At 47.5% G+C, this 25,482-nt stretch overlaps 3 protein-coding genes and 1 long non-coding RNA gene across 6 annotated transcripts; 1 reads left to right on the top strand and 3 right to left on the bottom strand.

The window, feature by feature from the left end:
• The first annotated feature begins 208 nt into the window (after positions 1-208).
• Positions 209-2,640, top strand: LOC144078467 (uncharacterized). Its single transcript, XM_077606547.1, has 5 exons — positions 209-1,167; positions 1,764-1,829; positions 1,906-1,996; positions 2,218-2,330; positions 2,439-2,640. The coding sequence occupies exons 1-5, from the start codon at positions 1,123-1,125 to the stop codon at positions 2,475-2,477; spliced, it is 354 nt and encodes a 117-aa protein (XP_077462673.1). The 5' UTR covers positions 209-1,122; the 3' UTR covers positions 2,478-2,640.
• LOC144078466 (leucine-rich repeat-containing protein 40-like) lies at positions 1,417-11,796 on the bottom strand. 2 transcript variants are annotated; one of them, XM_077606546.1, is made up of 16 exons: positions 11,614-11,796; positions 10,903-11,084; positions 10,275-10,348; positions 10,077-10,206; positions 8,668-8,791; positions 8,434-8,573; positions 8,181-8,353; positions 8,015-8,105; positions 6,748-6,793; positions 6,578-6,680; positions 5,833-5,940; positions 5,653-5,760; positions 4,261-4,338; positions 4,001-4,186; positions 2,941-3,117; positions 1,417-1,845 (listed from the first exon to the last, which is right to left on the bottom strand). In XM_077606546.1, the coding sequence occupies exons 1-15, from the start codon at positions 11,762-11,764 to the stop codon at positions 2,985-2,987; spliced, it is 1,827 nt and encodes a 608-aa protein (XP_077462672.1). In that variant the 5' UTR covers positions 11,765-11,796; the 3' UTR covers positions 1,417-1,845; positions 2,941-2,984. The 2 variants fall into 2 exon arrangements, with proteins under 2 accessions (XP_077462672.1, XP_077462671.1); XM_077606545.1 differs by lacking the exon at positions 1,417-1,845 and having other exon boundaries at positions 2,853-3,117.
• Positions 11,797-12,477: 681 nt separating this feature from the next.
• On the bottom strand, positions 12,478-13,757 carry LOC144078470 (uncharacterized). Its single transcript, XR_013301224.1, has 2 exons — positions 13,536-13,757; positions 12,478-13,464 (listed from the first exon to the last, which is right to left on the bottom strand). It is a non-coding gene; the product is annotated as an uncharacterized LOC144078470 (long non-coding RNA).
• Positions 13,758-14,835: 1,078 nt separating this feature from the next.
• LOC144078465 (lon protease homolog, mitochondrial-like) lies at positions 14,836-25,253 on the bottom strand. Of its 2 annotated transcripts, XM_077606544.1 has the most exons (20): positions 24,715-25,252; positions 23,923-24,011; positions 23,725-23,844; positions 22,523-22,649; positions 22,319-22,459; positions 21,003-21,064; positions 20,179-20,308; positions 20,011-20,094; positions 19,867-19,935; positions 19,000-19,151; positions 18,691-18,829; positions 18,159-18,337; positions 17,962-18,049; positions 17,065-17,304; positions 16,824-16,964; positions 16,501-16,666; positions 16,318-16,401; positions 15,524-15,651; positions 15,272-15,436; positions 14,836-15,202 (listed from the first exon to the last, which is right to left on the bottom strand). In XM_077606544.1, the coding sequence occupies exons 1-20, from the start codon at positions 25,213-25,215 to the stop codon at positions 15,035-15,037; spliced, it is 2,973 nt and encodes a 990-aa protein (XP_077462670.1). In that variant the 5' UTR covers positions 25,216-25,252; the 3' UTR covers positions 14,836-15,034. The 2 variants fall into 2 exon arrangements, with proteins under 2 accessions (XP_077462670.1, XP_077462669.1); XM_077606543.1 differs by having other exon boundaries at positions 22,319-22,649; positions 24,715-25,253.
• Positions 25,254-25,482: the final 229 nt, after the last annotated feature.

Raw genomic sequence — 25,482 nt, 5'->3', positions numbered from 1 at the left:
GTCAGAGCACAGAGTAACGTGTGCACAATTGACAAACCTAATCTTCTATTTGAAACGAGAAAATGTCATTTCTGGGCCCTCAAATCAACTAGAACCACGTGCTCTTGATTTGGGGTCATTTCCAGGTGACTTTTTGTTCCTTTTGGGGCACCGCCTATTGTTTTGGGGGCGGGGCTTCTAGATCACTTGCTGATTTTTGGACTACTCTCCATCCAATCAATTCCTGTTGACTGTGGGCCATTTCTGGGTCACTTCCTGTTGATTATAGGTCATTTCCTTTTCATCTTGGGTCACTTCTTGTTGATTATAGGTCACTTCCTGTTGATTATAGGTCACTTCCTGTTGATTATAGCTCACTTCCTTTTAATCTTGGGTCATTTTCTTGAGTTTGGGCCACTTCCTGTTGATCATAGCTCACTTCCTTTTAATCTTGGGTCATTTTCTTGAGTTTGGGCCACTTCCTGTTGATCATAGGTCACTTCCTTTTAATCTTGGGTCATTTTCTTGAGTTTGGGCCACTTCCTGTTGACTTTGGAGGCATCTTGTACTGAATTTCCCAAGTACGTGATGAATACAGTTTAATGTAATCATTTACTTTAGCTCATTTCTGATTTAATCGCTATGAATTTCACTTGCTGTTGAATTTAGGTCATTCCCACTTCTTGATGACTGTGGGAGGAGCGATGATATTTTTTGTGCATTTGACCAAAAATCTGCCAAATCACTTTTGCTTAGTGGACGGAGGCCCATTGAGGGCGACGGACAGGGAGGGATGGCAGCGGGCGTGGGCGTTGCTCTGTTTGCTCGCAACAAGGGAGGCGCGTCCATTGTTTTCAGACGGCCAATCAGATGGCGAGTTGGGCCCCAATTGGATGTGGCCTCTTTCCTGCTGGCCCCGCCCCTTCGCCTTTAAAAGCCAGCGAGGGCAGCGCAAACGGGGCGGGTGCACACGCGCGCGCACGAAGCAACTACTAGTAGCTTTTTTCATCTTTTTTTGCCGATCTTCATCTTCATCCGCCTCCTCCTCTTCCTCATCCTCATCCAGCCTTCCTGTCAGCCGCGTAGTTCGCACCATTTGACATTTTTTCCTTCCTTCCTTCCTTCCTTCCTTCTGAGACGAACATGGCGGACAGCAAAGTGGAGGGAAACACCGAAATCAGCGCCAAGGTGAGACGCGCGCATGCACGCACGTGGACACTATTGTTATTAATGAGGAGGACCGCGTGAGAGAGAGAGAGTGAAGGGAAAGGCGCGCGCACGCGTCTGAATCGAGGAAGAAAGAATCAAATTATTATTATTATTATTAGAGAAGAGGCGGTGCTCAAGCACCCCCTTCCCAAAAAAAAAGCCTGCCTGCCCGCGGGCTAAGGACGCGGCGGCGGCGGCGGCGGCGCCGCCGCCAGACGTCGCGCTCGCTCGGCGCACGCACGCGCACACGCGCGGAAGCTGCATCCTGTCTTTCTGTCTGGCGGAGGAGCAAGACGTCAATGAAGAGGCCGTCCACCAGGGGGAGCCAGACTTGGAATAGAAAATGGGCCGAGACGCTGTCAGGTGACGAGAGCGAGGCATGATGGGAGTTGGAGTCCATACACCTTTTGGTGCGATTCCTTTGAACGTTGGATCACTTGATCGGCCGCCGTCCCTCCCGCTTTGAAGGGATTGGACGGAGGTGGAGAAACGGAAGCCAAGGAGCATTTTGGTCGCGTTCGGGTGTCGCCGAAGCCGACGGACTTCTGAGCTCCGCCCCTCTGTCCGTCCTCCAGGAGCTGAAGGAGAAGAAAACAGCGGAGGAGAAGAGCGCAGATGACGCCATCGCCAACGGGAAAAAGGTGCCCGCACCCGTGCCTGTTTAAAAAAAAAAAAAAAAAAAAAGAAGTTTATTCTATTTTTTTTTTTTTTTTTCAGGACCAGGAGAACGGCGAGAGGGACAACCGGGTGGTCCGGGACCAAGACGACGACGACGACGTGGGGGACGAGGACGAGGAGGACGGAGATGGTACGTGCCAGCCAATCGCAGTCCTTGGATGTATTTGAGTCAAATTGAAAGTGAAAGATAAAAAAAAAAAAAGTGATTTCCCCCTTCCCTTTTAAAAAAAAATTAAAATACAAGACAGTCAGAAAAGGACGACTATTTAAAAAGAAAAAGGAGGGGCCAAAAATACAAAGAAATGAGATTTTTGAACTTGATGAAAAATGTCAATCATGGTGAAACGACAGGTGAGGAGGAAGAGGAAGAGGAGGAAGAAGAGGACGAAGACGACGAGCCCGCAGGGAAGAGGACCCTCGGCGACGATGATGATGATGATGACGACGAAGACGAAGGCAAACCGGTCAGTTTTGGTATTGGGAAACGAGGCCAAAAGAAAAAACAATGGGATTTTGAATTTTCAACGTTTTGAAGTGGACAAAGAAAGAAATGAAATGTTTGCGTCCAACAGGAACGAGCGTCGCGGAAGAAGCAGAAGACGGACAAGTAGACGGACAAAAGACAATTTCTATTTTTGTATATATTGGTCAACCTCCCATGGGAAAAAGTTTTTTTTTTTTTTTTTGTCATGTTAGTTTGTCGTGGCGTCTTTTGTCCGCATCTTTTCTCGTCCGTCCCGCGTCCTCGGCAAATAAACCCATGGTTGGATTTTTTTTTAGTCTCTTTACTGGTGACCTTTCCTCCGCCGTACCTTTTGGCTCCTCCCACTTCAAACTAAACTAAACTCAAAAATGCTTTAAGTGACTTCTAACTTGATTTGAATGTCAGCGCATTCACTTTAATGGGAAGGTGGCCCTGACCAAGATGGCCGCCTTTAGGCCACCAAAGCACTTATCGTGCGTGTCGGCGAATGAACGAGCGTTCGTAATAAAGAGATGATTTTAATATCACAAAGTTAGCACTCTCGCCAGATTGCCGTCACAATAAGAAAACAAAAATGTTGAAATGATAACCCGTATTTATCCATGGGGTGCGGGCTTTTTCCGTGGGGGCGTGGCTAAGAGGACGCCGTCAAAGTGTGCCGGTCGGCGGGGATGCGGCTGCGCAGGTACTCCATCACGGCGTCCGTTCCCTTGGCCACGATGGCGGCTCGTGGCGTCCGGAAAGGGTTGCCCTCCAGCTTCAGGCATCTGTCCGAACACAAGCACAAAGTGCTAGTTAGCTAGCCATTCTACGCGGCATGTTAGCCCGCGACGGACAGGAAATCGCCCGGATGGCTGCCAAAATAAACAGGGAGCGACCCGGAAATGTCACCGAATCAACGGGAACGGATGCTAAAAATAGTCACGTGACTTGGAATGGAAATGAAATGGAGAGGAAGTGACCTCATAAATCAACAGGAAGTGACCTAAAATGGCCAGGAAGTGAGTGACCCAAATTTAACAGGAAGCGACTCGGAAATATCACCGCATCAATGGGAACGGATGCTAAAAATAGTCACGTGACTTGGAATGGAAATGAAATGGACAGGAAGTGACCTCGTAATTCAACAGGAAGTGACCTAAAATGGCCAGGAAGTGAGTGACCCAAATTTAACAGGAAGCGACTCGGAAATATCACCGAATCAACGGGAAACGGATGCTAAAAATAGTCACGTGACTTGGAATGGAAATGAAATGGAGAGGAAGTGACCTCATAAATCGCCAGGAAGTGACCTAAAAATGGCCAGGAAGTGAGTGACCCAAATTTAACAGGAAGCGACTCGGACTAAGACCATTAGAAAGTCAGCCCAAATGGACAAGAAGTGATTGAAAACCAGGAGGAAGTGACCTAGAAATGCCCCAAAATCAACAGGAAGTGGCCAAAGCGACTTGAAAATGAATCCAAATCATGAGAAAAGGGGACGGCCAATCAACAAGTGATTGAAAAACACAAGGAAGTGAGTCAAAAGTCAACCGGAAGTGGCCCAAACATCAACGGGAAGTGACCGAGAATGAGATCGAAGGCTTGATTTGGCAGTGCGGGTATTTTGACGGCACCAACCGGCGCCAACCGGCGCCAACCGGCGCCTACCTGAGCGACGTGCAGAGACCCAGCTGAGGCGGCACGTTGAGGAGGTCGTTGTTGGACAGGTCCAGCGTGGACAAGCGGCTCAGGGCCATCAAGCGGGCGGGGTCCACGCCGCCCACCTGGTTGTTCCCCAGTAGGACGCTTTCCAGCGACGGCATGTGGTACAAAACCTCCGGGAAGGCGCTCAACCTGGGGGGGGGCGGAGCCGCGGACGTTTTTAATGGGACAAACCGACCCTCCACCCCCCCCCAGACGACGCTTACTTGTTGTAGTTGAGGAGGACGGAGTGAAGTTTGCTCAGGTTCTTCAGCTCGGCCGGCAAATCCCTCAGCTGGTTGTTCCTGAAAAGAAAAAAAAAAAAATGGGTGCTAACTTTAGCGCCGAGCTAACAACAGCTACAGATATGCATTCCCAGCATTTCAAATGGCTCAAAAGTCCAGTTGGATCAGTCAAAGTGGTCAAGAATTTTCTAAGCCAAAAAATTCCTCTTGTTGCCATTCTGCCAACATGTGCTAGCCAATGCTATAGTAAACGACGAAAGATTGGTAGTTTGGGCTAGAATAACTTCTACAGTGGTACCTCGAGATACCAGCTTAATCCGTTCCGGGACTGAGCTCGTATGACCAGATTCTCGTCACTCCAGCGGAAGTTTCCCATTGAAATGAATGGGGAAACAAATTAATTCGTTCCAACTCTCGGAAAAAAACACCCAAAACAGGATATTGGATTGGAAAAAATGTTTGATTTCTTCTAATTCGCCATATATTAACAAAGTAACACATAACTAGTGGTTTAATAGTAATAAAATGGGTTTAATAGGAGTAAAATTAGACACATTTCGCGGAGGGTAGAGACAGCGGCATACACGGAGGCGGGGGGGCTGCTCGGGGGGGCTTTATCCACGGCAAAAATGCACTCGTAAACGAACAAACAAATTTAAATCAACTTGGATAACTATATACAGACACTCAACGTTGAATGTAACTTCAAAGAAAACTAAATTGTAAATGTGTTGTCATCTTTTTGACCTTACGTAGTTCTACGGGTGGGTTGACACCACCTGGCCGCTCCGCCAAAGTCTTCAAAACGAACGCATCAAGAGTTGTTGGTTTTTGTCTACACTTCAAAATATATTTCCATAATGTCGCATACAAATGTCATCACAATAGGATAACAACGCACGACGACCACTTGCCAACAAGAAATAGTCTTTAAAGAACGATGGCGGGAGGGAGCTTCTTTCCTTAGAAAGAATAACAGGAAATACAATAGTTGAGCTTACCCACCCACGTATTGATTGTGGCTAATGAAGTTTTATTCTGAGAAAGGTTGCCATTGCCTATGGGTCGGTGTTGTGTGCACGAGTATACTTGATTACCCAGAAAGCCCTCTTTTTGCCCCCCGCGCATGCGCGTTGTGCGTTTCCTGGTCCTAGGAGGAACTCGTCTGAATGAATCGTTCCGTGCTCGTAAATATTGTTATACACGAAAGATATGCAAAAAAAGAACTGGCTTGGTCGCATCACGAAATTTTGACCGCATGACGGGCCAATTATTGGATCGAAATTTCCCCCGTAAGACGAGCATTTTGTATGACGAGCGGTCATATGACGAGGTACCACTGTATTCCTGTTTTGTCAGGTGAGCCAGGCGTACCTGAGGTCCAGGTGCAGCAGGTTGGGCAAAGAGCAGAGGAGCTGGCAGTCGCTCAGCCGGTTGAAGGCCAGGCTCAGGTCCGTCAGCGACGCCCGCGTCTCGGCCAGCCTGCACGAGTGTCAACGAGGGGGGTGACGTTTCAAAGCCATGACGCCCCGTTTCTCGCCCACCCGCTCTCACCTGGGAGGCACTCGGCTCAGCAGGTTCTTGCTGAAGTCGGCGGACGTGACGGCCACGTCGGCGGCCGCCGCAAACAGCTCGTCCGGGATGCTTTCCGCCTTCCTGTCGCTAAGCACAGTCTTTTGCTAGTGAGCTTTTTCGTCTTTCATTTAAGTTTAGAATTTTTTTTAGGGTCACATTTTTCTGTCTGAAAAGAGGTGACTTGAAATGATCAGAAAGTGAGCTCAAACCTCCTAAAAATCAACAGAAAATGAACAGGCTAATGCAGGGGTCGGGAACCTTTTTGACCAAGAGAGCCACAAACAATTCATATTTTTCAATGTTGTTCCTTGTGAGCCATACTACCAATTTAAAAGTCAAAATACATACATGTAAACGAGTTCCATTTCAATTATTTTTGTAATTTCACCACTTTTAAAGTGGAAAAAAACAGTTTTTTTCAAAAAAAGAATCTTATGCTGTTGCTAATCAATGATAGGATGCATTCCATAAGAGTCTACTGCCCAAAAAATAAAGATTAAAGCAAAAAAATGAAGATTAAAGCAAAACAAATGAAGATTAAAGCACTTCTAAATGTAATATCTCAGTTCTGTCAACAGCAATTTCCATATTTTAGCTCACAGGTTAGCAAAGAGCCAGATGCACCCATCAAAGGAGCCACATGTGGCTCCCGAGCCATAGGTTCCCTACCCCTGGGCTAATGGAACATGGCAATTAGCCATTTTTAACATTTTTTTCCACTCACCTGTACGTCAACGACTTGAGCGTTTTGACGTTGCGCACGTCGACGACGGCCTGGCCGGGCAGCGTCATGGCGGTGGGCGTGTCCACGGCGCCATCAGGCTCCTCTACGAGGGTCAAAAGGGTCAAAAGGTCGGTCGGCGAGGCGCCGTTCAAAAATGTCGGCCAAGCTACCTTTGATTCTTCCTCTCAGGTACCGGAGAACTTCCTTGGTGCCTTTCTGAAATAAACCAGGAGTCAGTTCGTTTTTCAAACAAGGGTCGCAGGGGGTGCTGGAGCCTGTCCCAGCTCACTACAGGCAGTAGGAGGAGTCACATGTGGGAAACAGCGCCCTCCCGCACTCAAGCACGATGACCACACTTCAGCAAACTTTTTTGTGCCGATCATTCGTCGCCCGGGTGCTGCCGCCGAGTGGACGGGAGTGGTAGCGCAGTCACATATTCTCAAATTTTCCTTTTTCCTCAATACAGTCGTACCTGGTCATACGACCGCTCGTCATACAAAATGCTCGTCTTACGGGGGAAATTTCGACCTAATAATTTGCCCGAGATACCATCAAAATTTCGTGATGAGACCAAGCCAGGTGGCCATGGCACTGTCTTTTTTGCATCTCTTTTGTGTATAACAATATCTACGAGCACCGAATGATTTATTCAGACGAGTTCCGACCAGGAAACGCACAACACGCATGCGCGGGGGGCAAAAAGAGGGCTTTCTGGGTAATGAAGTATACTCGTGCACACAACGCTGATAGACGATGGCACCCTTTCTCAGAATAAAACTTCATTACCCACAATCAATACGTGGGTAAGCTCAACTATTGTATTTCCTGTTATCCTTTCTAAGGAAAGAAGCTCCCGCCATCGTTCTTTAAAGACTATTTCTCGTTGGCAAGTGGTCGTCGTGCGTTATCCTATTGTGAGGACATTTGTGTGCATCATTTTGTGAATATTTTGAAGGGAATACGTAGTACAACAGCAAACAGTCCATCGATAGCGAACGCGAGGGTGGGTGGAGGCGTGGCAAACCGCCAACCCGGAAAACCAAGGTAACAAAAGATTACAACAAAATTAGAATTCAGTTTTGTGTAAAGTTACATTGAACGTATGTTTGAGTGTGTCTGTATATATTAATCCAAGTTAATTTTAAATTTGTTTGTTCGTTTACGAGTGCGTTGTCGTGGATAAAGTCCCCCCCCCCCCCTCCGAACACCGCCCCTCCCCTTCTGTGCGTCTCTGTCTCCCGTCGGCGAAATCCGCCCGATTCATTTGTTTTCAATTCATTTCAATGGGAAACGTCCGCTCGAGTGATGGAAACCTCGTCATACCATCTCAGTCTGGGAACGGATGACGATCGTATGTCGAGGTACCACTGTATTGGGTCACGCGGGACGTCGATTGGCGTCAAAGGGGGTTGGCGGGCGAGGAGGAGGAGGACTTACGGTCAGCAGGTCCCTCCGGATCCCCCGCAGAGGATTTCCCTCCAACAGCAGGATGTTGAGGTCGGGCAGCAGACCCAGCCAGGCGGGCAGTCTGGCAGGTGGAGCGAGGCCAGACGCGTCAGTGCCGCCGGGTCGACGCCGGGTCGTCGCGGCGGGCGGAACGTACGTGCCGATGTCGTTGTTGGCGAGGTCGAGGCGCGTGAGCCCAGCCAGCGTCGCCAGCTGGTCGGGCAGCGTCCGGATCTTGTTGTCTCGGAGCTCCAGGACGGACAGGGCGCTCCAGTCAGACGCCTGCTCGCCCGCCACGCTCTCCAGCTGGTTGTTGCCCACGTACAGCTCCTACGCCGAGGAGACGGAGGGGGCGGGCTCAAATGCCTAACGTCGGCGTCACGGCGTCGTCACGGGGGACCTTCTCCGACCTTGAGCGCCGGAGCGCGCAGCGGCGGGAGTTGGCGCAACTTGTTGTGGCGCAAGTAGAGCTGCTCCAGGGCGGCCATTTGCGAGAGGCAGGCGGGAACGTGGCTCAGCCGGTTGCCGCTGAAGTCCAGCAGCTTCACGTCTAGTGCCGGCAAAGCGGCCGGCCGTCAATTTGCTTTGCGGACGGAAGACGACGAAGAAGAAGAAGAAGAAGAAGAAAGGAGAAAGGACTCAACTGGTGAGCAGCGCCAGGCTGTCGGGCAAAAGGCTCAGCTTGTTGCGGCACACTTGGAGCTTCTGCAGCCGGCCCAGCCGGCCCAAGCCGGACGGGAGCTCCGTCAGAAGGTTGTCGGAAAGGTCCTGTCCAAATACAGCCGGTCGTACCTGGTCATACGACCGCTCGTCGTACCATATGCTCGTCTTACCATGGAAATTTCGATGGGATAATTCGCCCGAGATACCATCAACATTTGGTGATGCGACCAAGCCAGGTGGCCATGGCACTGTCTTTTTTTGCATCTCTTTCGTATATAACAATATATCTACGAGCACTGGGCGGACTTTGCATTTCCACACCCGTTTTTTTGCCCACACACTTTGGTCTACATTTACATAGCAGGTAAACAACAATGGATGGGCAGAGTTTTGCAAAGAAAAGATCTGGAATACAGTGGTACCTCGCCATACCATCGTCATCCGTTCCGAGACTGAGATGGTATGACGAGATTCTCGTCACTCCAGCGGACGTTTCCCATTGAAATGAATTGAAAACAAATGAATTGGTTCCAACCCTCGGAAAAAAACACCAAAAACAGGATATTGGATTGGAAAAAATGTTTCATTTCTTCTCATTCGCCATCTATTAACAAAGTAACACATAATTAGTGGTTTAATAGTAATAAAATGTGTTTAATAGAAGTAAAATTTGACGCATTTTGCGGAGGGGAAGCCAACGACACACACGGAGGCGGGGGGGGGAGGTATTCGGGGGGGACTTTATCCACGGCACTCGTAAACGAACAAACCAATTTAAATGAACTTGTATTAATATATATACAGACAATCAACGTTTAATGTAACTTGACACAAAACTGAATTCTAATTTTGTTGGAATCTTTTTGACCTTGGTTCTACGGGTTGACCCCACCCACCCCGACGTTCCGCCGGAGTCTTCAAAACGAACGCATCAAGAGTTGTTTGGAACTTGCCGCTTCCCCGTGTCTCATTACCCAGTGTACATATATTCCAGATCTTTTCTTGATAAAATCCCCCCCGAACACCTCCCCCCACCTCCGTGTGTGTCATTGCTTTCCCCTCCGCGAAATGCGTCTAATTTTACTTCTATTAAACACATTTTATTACTATTAAACCACTAGTTATGTGTTACTTTATTAATAGATGGCGAATGAGAAGAAATCAAACATTTTTTTTCCAATCCAATATCCTGTTTTTGGTGTTTTTTCAGAGTGTTGGAACCAATTCATTTGTTTTCCATTCATTTCAATGGGAAACGTCCGCTGGAGTGACGAGAATGTCGTCATACCATCTCAGTCTGGGAACGGATTACGATCGTATGTCGAGGTACCACTGTATGTGGAGGTGAACAAGGTGTTTTTTGGGGGTCCAGGTGCATGGCATTACCCACCAGTTGGGTGAGGCCCTCCAGTTCTCGCAGCTCCTCGGGCAAGGCCTCCAGGAGGTTCTGCTGCAGCGTCAGGCTGCGGAGCTTCTTCAGGGAGAACAGTTCCAGCGGCAAACTCTTCAACTGGTTGTGGCTGACAGAAAAAGACGACGTGGGCGTCGGCGTTATGGGCCGTGGCACCTTGCGGGACACGTGGCTCACCTGAGTCGCAGTTCCTGAAGATCCCGCAGCTCCCCCAAAGCGGCCGGCAGCGTCTGCAGTTGATTGTCGTGCAGCTGCGGCAAAGCAGACATTCTTTTTCAACATGAATCGCTTCCTAAATTAAACAACTTTAGTGTTGTCTATGTGACGTCCTGTTTTTTTTTTCATTTAAATTACAATTTTTCAATGGCTTTTTGTGTTTTAGTTCAAATGCACTTCTCAAAAGTCATAAATAAATAAGTAAGTCACATTTCCAGGTTTCCCCGTTTATGTGTAAATTAAAAAAAATGCTATTGACATTTTGTTTATTTTTTTATATGATTTAAAAATATATATATATATCAAAAAATGATACAAATACATTTCCAATTTCAATTATTCTAATATTTTTCAAGTTTTTCTTTTTACTACAGATGGGAAAAGCTAATGATAGCATTATTGCTAGCAGGTAAAGTCATCTATTGGTACAAAAGATGTAAAGTTGATAGATTTTTGGGATTGGGCGGGGCCAAAGGAAGAAGACTCATTAGATCAAGCCTTTTTCTGACCCCTTTTGGTTGGACTTTTGTCCAAAATGATGTCATTTTTAAGGCACTTATTCGATCAGGCGTGTGAGGGCGAGACGTACGTCCAGCGTGGCGAGCGCCGGAAGCAGTCGGATGTCTTCGGACAAGCCGCTCAGACGATTGGACGACAGCAGCAGCTTGGTGAGGTCCGTCTGCTCCCACCAGCGATCCGAAGCGGAGAAGGACGCGTCGCCGCGCGCCTCCTCGGGCGTATCCACGTTCAGGCGGTACACGTTGGCGGGGACTGGTAGGCAAGAAAAAAAAATGTTTGTAATGATTGCAAAAGAGGGGCGGGCGATATGGCAAAGAGCCAGACGCAACTCGTTAGCCATACGGGCATTGACCTCATTTTTGGCCCTGTCATAAAATGGCCGACATTCGATAACGGAGCTATGTGATATCAAACAAACAACTCTCATTGACGGTCTGTTTTTGTTAGTCTTGTTATTTTTTTTTACTGAAATATATCAAAATATTATAAAGACACAAATAATGCATTTTTTAAATAAAAAAGACGGCTTGGTCATAAATAAATCTATTCAATATTAATGACATTATAACGGGCAAAAAACATTTCATCGTTTAAACAGCTTTCTTCTTTTTTGGAGACGGATATAGAAAAAAAAACATTCAATTCCTTTCATAGAAAGACAACATATTGTTTTCACCTCAGAAACATTTGAATTTGTCAACATATACATTTGAAAGATGAATAACCAGGTTTGTTTTCGTTTGGTTTGGAGTTTAGCTAACTAGTTTGGAAGAAGGCGTACCTTCTGTGAGGTTCCGATTGGTCAGGTTGAGACTTCCGCTTTTCCGGGCCGCTCTCAGGAGTCCGTACGGGACTGTCGGCTCGCTTTTGGGGGTCCTAAAGCCCCGCAGGGAGTCCGAAGTCTCCTGCTGCGCGCCCCTCAAACGAGACATTTGATTTTTTTCGTTTGCTAGCAAAACGCTGCTCTCCCACTCCCGTTTACAGGTTGTCGCTTCCGGCTTCCGCCCGCTAATTCGTCACTTCCGCCATCTGACATCTCCTATCGGACACAACACTTTCTTTAGTTTGTTGTACGTGTATTAATTTTACTGTTGTATTTATTTATTTAATGTATTTATCTTTTGTATCTTTTATTATTACGTGTAACATACTTTTTGTATCACGTTTTCTTTTTTTGCCAAGTTAAAAACCTTGCTTTTCGTAAGAAACAGACAAACTAACTGTACAGTGGTACCTCGACATACGATCGTAATCCGTTCCGAGACTGAGATCGTATGACGAGATTCTCGTCACTCGAGCGGAGGTTTTCCATTGAAATGAATGGAAAACAAATGAATTCGTTCCAGCCCTCTGAAAAAACACCAAAAACAGGATAGTGGATTGGAAAAAATGTTTGTAATGATTGCAAAAGAGGGGCGGGCGATATGGCAAAGAGCCAGACGCAACTCGTGAGCCATACGGGCATTGACCTCATTTTTGGCCCTGTCATAAAATGGCCGACATTCGATAACGGAGCTATGTGATATCAAACAAACAACTCTCATTGATGGTCTGTTTTTGTTAGTCTTGTTTTTTTTTTTTTACTGAAATATATCAAAATATTATAAAGACACAATTAATGCATTTTTTAAATAAAAAAGACGGCTTGGTCATAAATAAATCTATTCAATATTAATGACATTATAACGGGCAAAAAACATTTCATCGTTTAAACAGCTTTCTTCTTTTTTGGAGACGGATATAGAAAAAAAAACATTCAATTCCTTTCATAGAAAGACAACATATTGTTTTCACCTCAGAAACATTTGAATTTGTCAACATATACATTTGAAAGATGAATACCCAGGTTTGTTTTCATTTGGTTTGGAGTTTAGCTAACACATTTGAGACGATACGTCAAATACAAATTACACTCGCAGCAATTGGTCAAATAAAACATAAATAAAATAAATAAAATAAATAAAATAAATAAAATAAATAAAATAAATAAAATAAATAAAATAAATAAAATAAATTAAATAAAATAAATAAAATAAATAAAATAAATAAAATAAAATAATAATAATAAAAATTTAAGTGGAACATGACACATAACACATAACTTCACACCTTCCTCACACAGTCGAGGACACTGTATGCGTTGCCGCGGCACACTGCAAGAGAAATGCGCTGTAACAGCCATTGACACTCGCGTGGCTCGTTTGAAACAGCCACGAGCCGGGAACCTACTTCTAACAGAAACTTCAAAGTGGAGTCCCCACATACACCTGAAGTTTCGAAGGCTATGGGCTGGAACAAGTATCTATGGACAAGCGGTGCATACTTGACAGCCTTCATTGACTCTGCCTTGTTCGCAGCTGAGCACGCTTTTATTGCAGATGAAGAAGCAATTGATGATTGAGAAAAGGTATCAACAACTTCACATCCCACGTCAAACACTTTCCCATCTTCCATGGAAAGATCGACAAGCCGTCAGGCCTTCGCTCGTCTGCACGTACCAGGCCACTTGGCTCGAGGATTGAAGGAACACCAGCTTGACATAGTGCGCGTTTAACGATGTCGTTGATGTTGGAGTGACGAGGGAAACGACCAGCTTGGACACGGCAGGACAAGGGGTGGAGAGCTCGGCTATCTATTGAATGACCACACTTACTTTAGTTTTTTAAACTTTAATTTAGCTAACTAGTTTGGAAGAAGGCATACCTTCTGTGAGGTTCCGATTGGTCAGGTTGAGACTTCCGCTTTTCCGGGCCGCTCTAAGGAGTCCGTACGGGACTGTCGGCTCGCTTTTGGGGGTCCTAAAGCCCCACAGGGAGTCCGAAGTCTCCTGCTGCGCGCCCCTCAAACGAGACATTTGAATTTTTTTGGTTTGCTAGCAAAACGCTGCTCTCCCACTCCCGCTTACAGGTTGTCGCTTCCGGCTTCCGCCCGCTATTCGTCACTTCCGCCTTACGCCATCTTTACTGTTGTATTTATAATGTATTTACCGTAATTACTCGAATATAACACGCATATTTTTGCTATATAATTAATTCCAATAGTTGGGGGTGCGTGTTATAATCAATAACTAAAATAAATTACAAATTTTCGATCGAAAAAAGCATTGTCAAACTCACTTTGACGCACGGACATTGTGCAATTTCCAACTTTGAATTCAAAATACACGCATATTAAAGATCGTCAAGCCTCACAAACATCACAATCCTGCATTAATAAGCTGGAAAGTAGAATAGGTATCTTTTGTATCTTTTATTATTACGTGTAACATACTTTTTGTATCACGTTTTCTTTTTTTTTGCCAAGTTAAAAACCTTGCTTTTCGTAAGAAACAGACAAACTAACTGTACAGTTAGACATACGATCGTAATCCGTTCCGAGACTGAGCTCGTATGACGAGATTCTCGTCACTCGAGCGGACGTTTTCCATTGAAATGAATGGAAAACAAATGAATTGGTTCCAGCCCTCCCTCTGAAAAAACACCAAAAACAGGATATTGGATTGGAAAAAATGTTTCATTTCTTCTAATTCGCCATCTATTAACAAAGTAACACATAACTAGTGGTTTAATAGTAATAAAATGTGTTTAATCGAACTAAAATAGGACGGATTTCGCGGAGGGTACAGAGAGGGACATGGTGGGGGTGCGGATGGGGTGTTATTTTCCACGGCAACGCACTCGTAACGGAACAAACACATTTAAATTAACTTGGATTAATATATACAGACACTCAAACATACGTTTAATGTAACTTTACACAAAACTGAATTCTAATTTTGTTACCTTGGTTTTCCGGGTTGGCGGACGAAATTTTGATGGCATGACGGGCGAATTATTCGATCGAAATTTCCGCCGTAAGACGAGAATTTTGTATGACGAGCGGTCGTATGACGAGGTACCACTGTATTTGTATTTGTATTTCTAAGTCATCATTTCCTTCGCAAAAGTGGCTCGATAAAAGTATTTTTCATTAAAAGGATTTAATGGAAAAAAAAAAGCTAACATTTCTTAGAATATATTTAATTAATTATACATTGACAACAATACATCATAAAAAGGATAATAAATCTCTCAACGCTTTGTTTGTCCGCAGCCGAGCATTATGGGAGGCGGCCACGTCGCTCCCCGCGTTCTCCAAAGCCAACCGGACGTCCGTCGTCCGCCGTATCAGAGGTCCGCCGCCGTCAACGGCGGCCAATGGAATCAAGACGACGACGACGGCGGCGGCGGCGGGAAGACCACCGGGTAGATCTGGCTGTAGTGGTCCACAAAATGCACCTCCAGGCCTTCCGTGATGTAGTCGGGCAGGTCCGAGAAGTCCTTCTTGTTCTCCGCCGGCAGGACCATGCACGTCACCCCGGCGCGTCGGGCCTGATCGCCCAAAAAATTCAATCAAACATCAAGATGGCCGCCTTTTCAAAGGTAAAACGCTGGTCCTACCGCGATGGTTTTCTCCTTGATGCCCCCCACGGGAAGGATCTTCCCCGTCAGAGACACCTCGCCCGTCATGGCCACGTCGGGGCGCACCGGGCGAGCGCTGGCCAGCGACAGCAGGGCCGTGACGATGGTGCAACCGGCGCTGGGGCCGTCCTTGGGCGTGGCCCCCTGGCGAGATAAAAGGTCAGGGGGGGGGTGGGGGTTCGGGGGGCGGAGCCGGACCGCACTTTCTAAAGGCGAGACGTCGTCGAGCACCTCGGGGACGTGAAGGTGAAGGTGCGAGTTGAGCAGGAAGGGGTTCTCCGGTTCCCGCTGGATGAGGAACGCTCTGGCGAAGGTGGAGGCGATTTTGGCGCTTTCCTTCATGACGTCGCCCAGCTGACCTGAACAAGCGTGAGGGCAACCTTTTGTTCATATTTGGAACAATAATGTACGACAAGGGTGTCAGACTCGGTCGGGTTGGTTGGCGGGCCGCTAACGTCAACTCCATTTCATGTGGGCCGCCGGACCATTTTAGATAGAATATTTCGATTTTTTTAAATTATAAATGGATTAAAAGCCCTGAATATTCCGTTTTTTTATAGATCTAAAACAATGTTTATTTGAGCTTTTTTTATATATCTATTTTTAGATTTGACAAAATGATTTTTAAACTAAAAACACAGAAAAAAATGATGAAAAGATGACTGATTTAAAAGGGGGAAAATCAGGAAATGGAATATCCATCTATACTCTTCATTTGAATTTGATCCTAAAACAGAAAGTCACAAGGCACTCATCATTGACTCTCCCGGGCCACACCAAATGATGCGGCGGGCCAGATTTGGCCCCCGGACCGCCACTTTGACACATGTGATATACGAGTAAGACTGCCAGACTTTCACATAAAACCCTCAAGAACCCACCAGGAGCCATCTGGACAACCATTTTGAGAACCAATCGCAAAGCCCAACTCCCAAACATCTTCAGAAGGAGCCAACATGTAGCCTAGCGGCCAATGGCCGCTAACGTCAATTACCGTTTAGCGCAGTCCCGCGTTTGGTCCTGACCTGTTATCTCCAGAGATCCTTCCCCTTTGTCGTCTTTGCGGGCGGGCCGACGCACGGACGTCTCGATGAAGAGGGTGGAGCCTCCTGCGAGCACGCGTTCGTGGCACCGTGTTAGCGCGTGGCGTTGGCGGGGGAGACGGCGAGAGAGAGACGACGACGACGACGGCGACGACGGCGACTGACCCATGGCGGTCCAGGCCAGCCCCATGACCACTCCCGGCGGCGTGACGTCGTACATCCTGTCCACGGTGAAGATGGGCTTCCCCACGAAGTCCTGAAGGTTTTCCGGCGAGACGCTGACCGCCTCCTGTTGCCCGCTCACGATGGAGAACGCCACTTTCCGGAAAACCTGCGACGGGAAAGCGGGGTCCGGCAAAAGTAAAAGGTTAATTTTCATCCCTGGGAAGATCTACACGCGCTTTCTAGCTAACTGGTTGGACGGGAACTTGGAGCGGGATGGCGCGGTCTGGCGCGGTCTGGCGCGGTCTGGCTTCCCGGCCGCTTACCTTCTCCACTTGTTTCTGCAGGTTCCTGACGCCGGACTCTCGGCAGTACTGTCGGATGAGCAAGCCCAGGGCTTCCGAGGAGATGGAGGCCTTCTCCTCGCTCAAGCCGCACAGCGAGCGCAGTTGAGGAACCAGGTAGCGCTGGACCGGGACCGGGACCGGGACCGGGGCCGGGTAAAGAAGGACGAAAAAAAAGCCGTCATGCGGCCGGTCCGGCTCGGAAGCGGTCCACGAGGACTACCTGGGCGATTTCCAGTTTCTCCTGAGCCACGTATCCCGACACGTTGATCATCTCCATGCGGTCTCGGAGAGGTTCCGGGATGGTGTCGGTGACGTTAGCCGTGCAGATGAACAGGACCTTGGAGAGATCTACGGGGACGTCCAGGTAGTGGTCCAGGAAGTTGGCGTTCTGCTCGGGGTCCAGGAGCTCCAGTAGAGCCGAGGACGGGTCGCCCTGGTAGCCACGCCCTATCTTATCCACCTGGAAACAAGGCGCAAGACGTGTTCCATCACCCCTTTTTGGAGGTATACGGTCAATTGGTCGCCCGGAAGGTTATTGATAATGACCATTGAAATGGTTGCTCAAATTCCCTAAATACAAACTGCCAATTATTATTTAGTCATACTTAATGCCCTATTAATTATTAGGCTAAAGAAAAGCTCCTCATTTCCCAGACTTGTATTGTTTTTTTGTTGGAGAACTTGCTAAGACCCTGACGGACCGACGTGGCTTCTTAAAGGGACAGCAACGCATGTACATACAAACTCATACACTCACACGTCGGCTCAGTGAAACGGCTCATGGCCATTGTTGGCTTTTATTCATGCGTAGACCATCTTGTTTTACCTTGTTTTGGCGACGGTCTTTGGGTCGCTGGTCTTTTGGTCGCCCGTTGTTGCCGTCCGGGAGACCAAAAGACCACGACCAAAAGACCGGCGACAGAAAGACCGGCGACCAAAAGACGGCGACCAAAAGACCGGCGACGAAACGACCGCACACGTTTTTGGAGCCCATGACCATGATTTTGAATCAAAACCTCCCATTAAATCCTCCATTTTTTAGTTTTCCCAATTGCAACTTTGACCATCTTCAATTTCTCAACCTAAAATGGCGATCACAGAGCGAAAGCCGACTGACCTCGTCTATCAGAACCAGCGGGTTCTCCGTTTTGGTCTTCTTGAGGCACTGGATGATCTTCCCCGGCATGGCGCCCACGTACGTCCTCCTGAGAAAACGGAGGCGGAGGTTAGAAAAGGACCCTTGTCTTTAGATACCGGAGCGATTGGTCGTTTGTCTCCCGGCGCCCGGCCCGGACGACCCGTGTCTTCGCCCACCTGTGCCCCTTGATTTCGGCCACGTCCGTCATGCCGCCCACGCTGAACCTGAAGTACTCGCGGTTGAGGGCGCGGGCGATGGAGCGGGCGATGGAGGTCTTGCCCACGCCCGGTGGGCCGTAGAAGCAGAGGATCTTGCCCTGGGTGGAGCCTCGCAGCTGGCTGACGGCGATGAACTCCTGCCAGGGCGGAAGGTCGACGTCGCGTGGGGGAAAAGCGCGGCGCCCCCGGATCGATTTCGGATTCATTTGGGATTCATTTGGGGTTCATCTGGGGTTCATCTGGGGTTCATTTGGGATTCATTTGGGATTCATTTGGGATTCATTTGGGATTCATTTGGGGTTCATTTGGGGTTCATTTGGGGTTCATTTGGGGTTCATTTGGGATTCATTTGGGGTTCATTTGGGATTCATTTGGGGTTCATTTGGGATTCATTTGGGATTCATTTGGGGTTCATTTGGGGTTCGTTTGGGATTCATTTGGGATTCATTTTGGATTCATTTCGGATTCGTTTCCTCCGGCGTGGACTGACCAATATGCGCTTCTTGACGTCGTCCATGCCGTAGTGATCTTCTTCCAGGACCTCCCGGGCCCGGTCCAAGGCCAGGTTCTCCTCGCTGTTGGTGCCCCAGGGCATGCTGGTCAGCCAGTCCAAGTAGTTGCGAGTCACGCTGAAAAACGCACGCATCGTCAACGGTGCTCATCCATTGGTTACAACAACAACAACAACAAAAAAGGACTGCGTTGACATAAAAAAAAAAAATTCAAAATTAATCTTTTACGATCTTTCGGCCAGACTAAAATGTGATTTAAAAAACCCCGAAGCAGCAAAGCCACCCACTTGAACTCGGACGAGTGGTTGTCCAACAGTGCCATCTTGGCCAGCTCCTCATCGATGACGTCCATGATGTGTTGAGGGACCGTCCGGTCTTTCAGCCTCTCGCGGAACTTCTCCTCAATGGCTTCCTTGTCCTCCTTCTCCAGACCCAGCTCCTGTGCGGACGCGGAGGGGCGACATTGGCCTCGACGTTACCAAAAAAGTCAACATTTTTGATGTGATAAAAAAATAAAATAAAACGGAGACTAAATATCCATCAGTTAAAACATTTAAAAAAAAAAACAACATTAAGGGCTGTAGGGAAAAAAAAGAAGAAAGGTGTCAAATTTAGAAGAAAAAAAAGTGCGACTTATAGTCCGTAAAATACGGTATTTTTTTTTTTAACAATAGATGGATTGGACGTTTAGCTTCATCATTAGCAGGACACAAGTTAGAGCTCAAGGGCTGTAGGAAAGAAAAAAAAGAAGAAAGGTCCAAATTTAGAAGAAAAAAAAGTGCAACTTATAGTCCGGAAAATACGGTATGTTTTTTTTTTTTTTTTTTTTAAACGACAGATGGATTGGACGTTTAGCTTCATCATGAGCAGGACACAAATTAGAGCTCAAGGGCTGTAGGAAAGAAAAAAAAGAAGAAAGGTCCAAATTTCGAAAAAAAAAAAAAGTGCGACTTATAGTCCGGAAAATACGGTAAGTTTTTTTTTTTTTAAACTACAGATGGATTGGACGTTTAGCTTCATCATTAGCAGGACACAAGTTAGAGCTCTTGAGAAATATATAACCAATTGATATGGTCTTCATTTCCGGAATGACTCAAGTTTCATCACAATTTTTTTCCCCCATGAATTTTTTTTTTTTTTTTTAAATGTCCAACCTTTTTGATAATCTTGAGCTGCTCCTGTAGCAGGTACTTCCTGTGCGTCTGTTTGATCTTCTCCTCCACCTGCGACAGACAGACAGACAGACAGGCGTGTTGGCGTGGGCGAGGAGGAAAATGGCGTTAGCGTTAGCGGCTAACCTCTCGGCCCAGACGTTGCTGCAATTTGCTGAGCTCAAACTCCTTTTTGAGCAGCGACAGCGCTTTGTACAGACGTTTGGGGATCTGCAAAGAGACCCCAAAAATGGGAAAATGGCCGCTTGGCGCTTCCGTCCGTTGTCGTCGTCGTCGTCGTTTTGGGAGCCTTACGTTGGTTTCCTCCAGGACGTCCTGCAACTCGTGAGACTCCGCCCCCGTCAGGGCGGCGCCCATGTCGCTCAGGTAGATGGGGTTGTCCACCACGCGCTGGCCCGCCTGCATCATCTGCAGGACGGACTCCCTAAATCCGCAAAAATGTCCCAAAAATTTGCCTGAGATTGTAAAGTGCTGAGCGTAAGAACAAGGCAGGATGTGGGGAGGGGGGGTGCAAGAGTGGACTGTTTGCAGGAGCCAGGACGAGATAACACACAGGCTGTTGCTGGAGAGGAAAAATACAACTGGGCGGAACCGGCGAGGAGATTCTTCAGAGGAAGAACGACCAATGAGCAAGCTAAAGTTAACTGCAGTATACACATAGCCAATAGAATAATGCCAGGATGCCTTTGTTGTTGTGTCATTTGCATATTGTGTAGTATAACTAAGTTCCTGGGCAACTCAGAAGAAGGAACTACGTCGACTGGTGGCAACAGAGACGTACTAAGAGGGACCTGAGACCCAGTCGTATGTATTAGATTTGTGTGTTAGGAATAAATCCACTCGTGTGTGAAACTGCTAGCTTCCTGATACCTTTCTATTGCAGAACGAGCGCGCAAATTGTTGGATGAGTGGCAGTCGGGTAAGGTCACAAATTGGAGTCAGATTACTAACTTAACTTTAATATAATTATAGAGAAAATTCCCAACACCGCCCATGCTAATTTATAAATAAAGTGAAGAAGAAGAAGGAGAAGGAGGAGGAGGAGGAGGAGGAGGAGGAGAAGAAGTAGAAGAAGAAGAAGAAGAAGAAGAAGAAGAAAAAGAACGGTGACCTGTTACCTGTAGAGCGGGTTGAGCGCGATGATGTCACGGATGGTCTTGACGATCTCGGCCGTGAGTGCCTGAAGAAAAAAAAAATCAAATAAAAAAAAAAAATACTCAATGTAAGTACAGATGCTCCCCTACTTACGAACATACGACTTACGAACAACGGTACATACCAACATGTCTGCAATTTGCGTTCATGTCGAAAAATGTTCGTCACTTCGATTTTGTATTGCGCGCCTTTTTCCGAGTAGTGCTTCTTTCCGCCGCGAATACCGACGACGACTGGCGCCGTGAGAGCTCAGCTCAGCCAGCATCCACCTTCCTCTGCCCAGTTCGTTGCAGTGCGGAAGTGCGTGAACGTATCTCCAGTGCGCAAAGAACATTTTTCATTTGTATCATTAAATATCTCGTGCATCCATTATTGAATATGGTTGGTAAAAAGCGAAAGTCTTCTATTGAGGGAGTTGCAAGGAAGAGGCAACCCATTTCATTTGAAACCAAAGTGGCAATAATAACGAGGCTTGATGCGCGTGATAAAGTGGTGAGCGTTGCACGGGCATACAACTTGAATGGTTCGACCGTCAGTACCATTTAAAAACAGAAAGATCGGGCAGCAGGACGCAAATATTGAACGTTGCACACAAGTTTGCAAATCAATTGAATGATGCCATACAGTGCTACCGCAACATTTATGATGAAAAAAAGAAGAAAACTTTGCAATCGTTATTAGATAGCTTCTTTCGGCCACTTTCTAGTAAATCTCTCTCTCTCTAATGTATGTATACAGTACTGTATGTATTCTCTCCATGTTATTAAATGTTTTTTTCAGTACAAACCAAATGCGTGTTACTTATACAAGCCTTAAACATACAAATGCACTTATATCAACCTTCAATATACTTATATAGGCCTTAAACATCAATTATAATACAAAATATAGCACTAAATCAACTTATGAACAATCGCTCGGAACGTAACTCGTTCGTAAATAGGGGAGCGTCTGTACAGTAATCCCTCAAATATCACGGTTAATGTAGACCATACATGGCCACAAAAATCGAAAAATCGCAAAGTAGGGTCACCTCACCCCTATTATAACCGTTATTTTTCCTAGTAGCAAAAGTGGCTTCCGCTAATGAGTTTCAGCGTGGATTTTCATATTTTTATGAATTTTAATTTTTAAAAAAATAATTAATAACGGGAAAAAATCGCAAAGTAGTGAATTAGCGATAAGTAAAGATGCGATAATCGAGGAATTACCGTAATGATGGCGTAAAAATGGTAAGGCTCTCAGTCATGAGATTTATTTTTTTCCCCCGCGAACATACCTTGACCTCCTCGGTGACGGTGAAGTTCTCATGGAGGATGTTGTCCACTTCCACCATGAGGACGCCGTCGCTCTCCGACGGCGGCGGCGGCGTGACGTCGGGAGGCGCGGCGTCAGGCTGCGTGGCGTCGGCCGGCGCCACCTGGGGACCGACAGGCTTACCGCGCGTACGCGGAGACGGACGGAGGCGGCGGCGCCGTCTCACATTGTCCTCCGCCGGCTCGCCCGCCGTTTGGCGCCGACGGCGCTTGGACACGCCTTTGCCCGGCGCCTCCCACTGGGGCGACGCCTCCCCCTCTTCCTCCGCCTCCAAGCTCCTCGTGATGCGGATCCTGCCGGAGTTTTGAACAATTTGGTTAACACCCAAAATATTTTTTGGGGAAAAAAAAAACATATGTCCATGTTTGGAAACGATTGTCAATATCTTGGTGCTCGAACGATTCGCCGAAAGACGTTTGGCCGACGGACGTTTGGCCGGCCGACGGACAGGACGTTTCGCCGAAGCGCTCGCCCCGCCCCCGGATCGTGTGTGTACATGTTTTTCAACCTTGGCCCACGGGCCATATACGGCCCGGTACAGAAAACATTCATTTAGAAATAACAAGGGCATGTACTGCCCCCTGCTGGACATATTTCTAAATACAAGTATGTACTACAATGTGCTGGCATTTTTTTCTATTTTTTATCCTTGCGTTTAAAGTAGTAGCCATTTGGAGATCGCGCAATGTAATTGATCAAAGCTGGGGATTGATGTCTGACACCGAGAAAAAAAACAACACTAGAAGACTTCTGTGAAATTCTAAGTGCCTTGGACAGACTAGAGGACTTAGAGAACAATACCTGAAAATGCCATGGAACTTCAACACTTTGACTTCTAGTTTCATTTGAAATCATTTCCCATTATTTGAGGAAATATAGTATATTCCAAATGATTTGCTGAGAACCTTCATTCAAAGATTAATCTCAATGTTTTCTATGCTGGTGTAAGTTTTCTGGAGTAGGATTTCTGGATTTATAATTTCATGACAGTAGTACTTACTGTTACTACTACTTTATTTTCTCTATTTCTTCTGTCACGTACTGTTCTGCGTGATCTCCAAATGGCTACTACTTTAAACGCAAGGATAAAATAAAAAATATCAAAAATTGCCAGCACATTGCCGGCAAATACGTACTTGTATTTAGAAATACGTCCAGCGGGGGGGCAGTACATGCCCTTGTTATTCCTAAATGAATGTTATCTGTACGCGGCCGAGGTTGAAAAACATGTACACACACACACACACGATCCGGGGGTGGGGCGAGCGCTTCGGCGAAACGTCCGTCGGCGAAACGTCTTTCGGTGAATCGTCCGGTCACGAATATCTTAACGACGATAGGCCCGGGGAATAATTGCGATGTGCAAACCTGCGGTGTCCCATGACGATCATCCTCAGCTTGTCCCCCAAGTCCTGCATCTCGTGGATCTGCACAAAGGTCCCGGTGGAGTAGACGGCGTCCAGGGACTCCACCACGTCCGACTCGTCGCTAAAAGAGGGAAGGCGAACGGGCCGGTTAGCGGCGGGAAGCGACGCTAAGGTTGGACGCTAACCCTACGCCACGTACTTGTCATCCGTCTTGAGGAAGACTCCCGCGTAGGGCTGCGCCAGGCCGATCTTTCTCCTCAGGAGCTCCATCAGCTTTTGGTTTTTCACCTGTGACAGTCGCCCATCACATCGACCAATCAGATCGATCGATATATCGACGGGACTTGGGATGACATGGTGTATCGGCCAGACGATAAATCTAACGTCTATCGCCGCCAATGGTAGTGAACGTGACCGGACGTTTGGTTGCCCGGACGTTTGGTCGCCGGACGTTTGGTCGCCGGACGTTTGGTCGCCGGACGTTTGGTCGCCGGACGTTTGGTCGCCGGACGTTTGGTCGCCGGACGTTTGGTCGTCGGACGTTTGGTCGCCGGACGTTTGGTCGCCGGACGTTTGGTCGCCGGACGTTTGGTCGCCGGACGTTTAGTCGCCCGGGTGAATAGAATTTTGAGAGCTGGTTTCAACAGTAAACTCTCTGTCATGTTGTCAAACGTCCGGGCGACCAAACGTCCGGGCGACCAAACGTCCGGGCGACCAAACGTCCGGGCGACCAAACGTCCGGGCGACCAAACGTCCCGGCGACTAAAAGTCCGAGTACCGTTAGTAAACGAGTGGAGACGGTCGAGCAACACAAAACTGTATGAATCTAAAATACGTGAGCGGAACTACATTGTACTAAAAGACGCATATGCTAGCTACTCTTCCACAAATATGCTTCTGTGACAAAACAGCCGGACGTCTGTCGTGGTCAAAGTTTCACTTTTCTTTCGCCCGTTGTTACACAAGTGGAATTTTCCGTCCAGCTTCTCACCTCGATGATCTTGATGAATCGGGGGAAGACGGGGTTCCTGCTCACGGCGATCAGCGGTACATTGGGGAACACCTCCGGCACCAACATGGGGGTCAGGGCCGTCATCTGAGGTCCTCCGTCCTCGCCGCCGCCGCCTCCACCGCCGGCGGTGGAGTCTTCTCCCCCCGGCCCCCCGCCCTCGCTGCCGTCCTCCCCGGGCAAGCCGGCGCCACTCGCCCGGTTTCCGAAGGCCCTGGACCGGCAGGACGAAGCCGCGAGGACGCCGGAGTGGGCGCCGCTCAGCGGCATGCAGCGACGACGTCTCGCCGTCGCGTCGCCGTGGTAGCGGCGGACCGAGCCGGGGGGGACCGCCGCCGCCGTCGCCGACGTCGCCGCTGCCGCCGTGTCGGTCTGGCGGAAGCCGAAGCCCAAGGAGCCGGGCGGCTGGAGGAGTTCGACGACGCGGGTGGAATTTCTGTGGAGAATCCCGGCCGCTCTAATCATCTTCATGTACGCCGCCATGCTGCTCTCGAGCTTTCTACGAGCTCACTTCCGTCGAAGGTTGATGACGTCAGTGTTGACATTCGGAGAGACGATTTCTTGACATTGATGACGTTCGCTGAAATCAAATGAATACGATAACATATTTATTTTTTATTTGTGAAATCCAAAGACAAAAAATATTAGATTATTTATCTTTATATATACACTACGTTGTTGGGAAAATGTCATACATCTATTTTCTGTCAGTTTCAAGATGGCATTGTCATATGTTCTTATTGATGTGAA

Source organism: Stigmatopora argus, chromosome 8 (genome assembly GCF_051989625.1).
Source record: "Stigmatopora argus isolate UIUO_Sarg chromosome 8, RoL_Sarg_1.0, whole genome shotgun sequence".
NCBI classification, from domain to species: domain Eukaryota; kingdom Metazoa; phylum Chordata; class Actinopteri; order Syngnathiformes; family Syngnathidae; genus Stigmatopora; species Stigmatopora argus.
The sequence above is the reverse complement of the archived record's forward strand: the minus strand, read 5'-3'. Positions and strand labels throughout refer to the sequence as shown.

Excerpts from the sequence above, each read along its gene's own strand:
- LOC144078467 (XM_077606547.1), top strand. The coding sequence starts at position 1,123 with ATGGCGGACAGCAAAGTGGAGGGAAACACCGAAATCAGCGCCAAG. Across the intron at positions 1,830-1,905 it reads CCATCGCCAACGGGAAAAAG|GACCAGGAGAACGGCGAGAG; the intron begins GTGCCCGCACCC and ends TTTTTTTTTCAG. Across the intron at positions 2,331-2,438 it reads ACGAAGACGAAGGCAAACCG|GAACGAGCGTCGCGGAAGAA; the intron begins GTCAGTTTTGGT and ends TGCGTCCAACAG.
- LOC144078466 (XM_077606546.1), bottom strand. The coding sequence starts at position 11,764 with ATGTCTCGTTTGAGGGGCGCGCAGCAGGAGACTTCGGACTCCCTGCGG. Across the intron at positions 4,339-5,652 it reads CTGCTGCACCTGGACCTCAG|GAACAACCAGCTGAGGGATT; the intron begins GTACGCCTGGCT and ends TTTTCTTTTCAG. Across the intron at positions 4,187-4,260 it reads GTCCTCCTCAACTACAACAA|GTTGAGCGCCTTCCCGGAGG; the intron begins GTAAGCGTCGTC and ends GCCCCCCCCCAG.
- LOC144078465 (XM_077606543.1), bottom strand. The coding sequence starts at position 25,215 with ATGGCGGCGTACATGAAGATGATTAGAGCGGCCGGGATTCTCCACAGA. Across the intron at positions 21,065-22,318 it reads CCGTCACCGAGGAGGTCAAG|GCACTCACGGCCGAGATCGT; the intron begins GTATGTTCGCGG and ends TTTTTTCTTCAG. Across the intron at positions 17,305-17,961 it reads CGCTGGTTCTGATAGACGAG|GTGGATAAGATAGGGCGTGG; the intron begins GTCAGTCGGCTT and ends CCTTGTTTCCAG.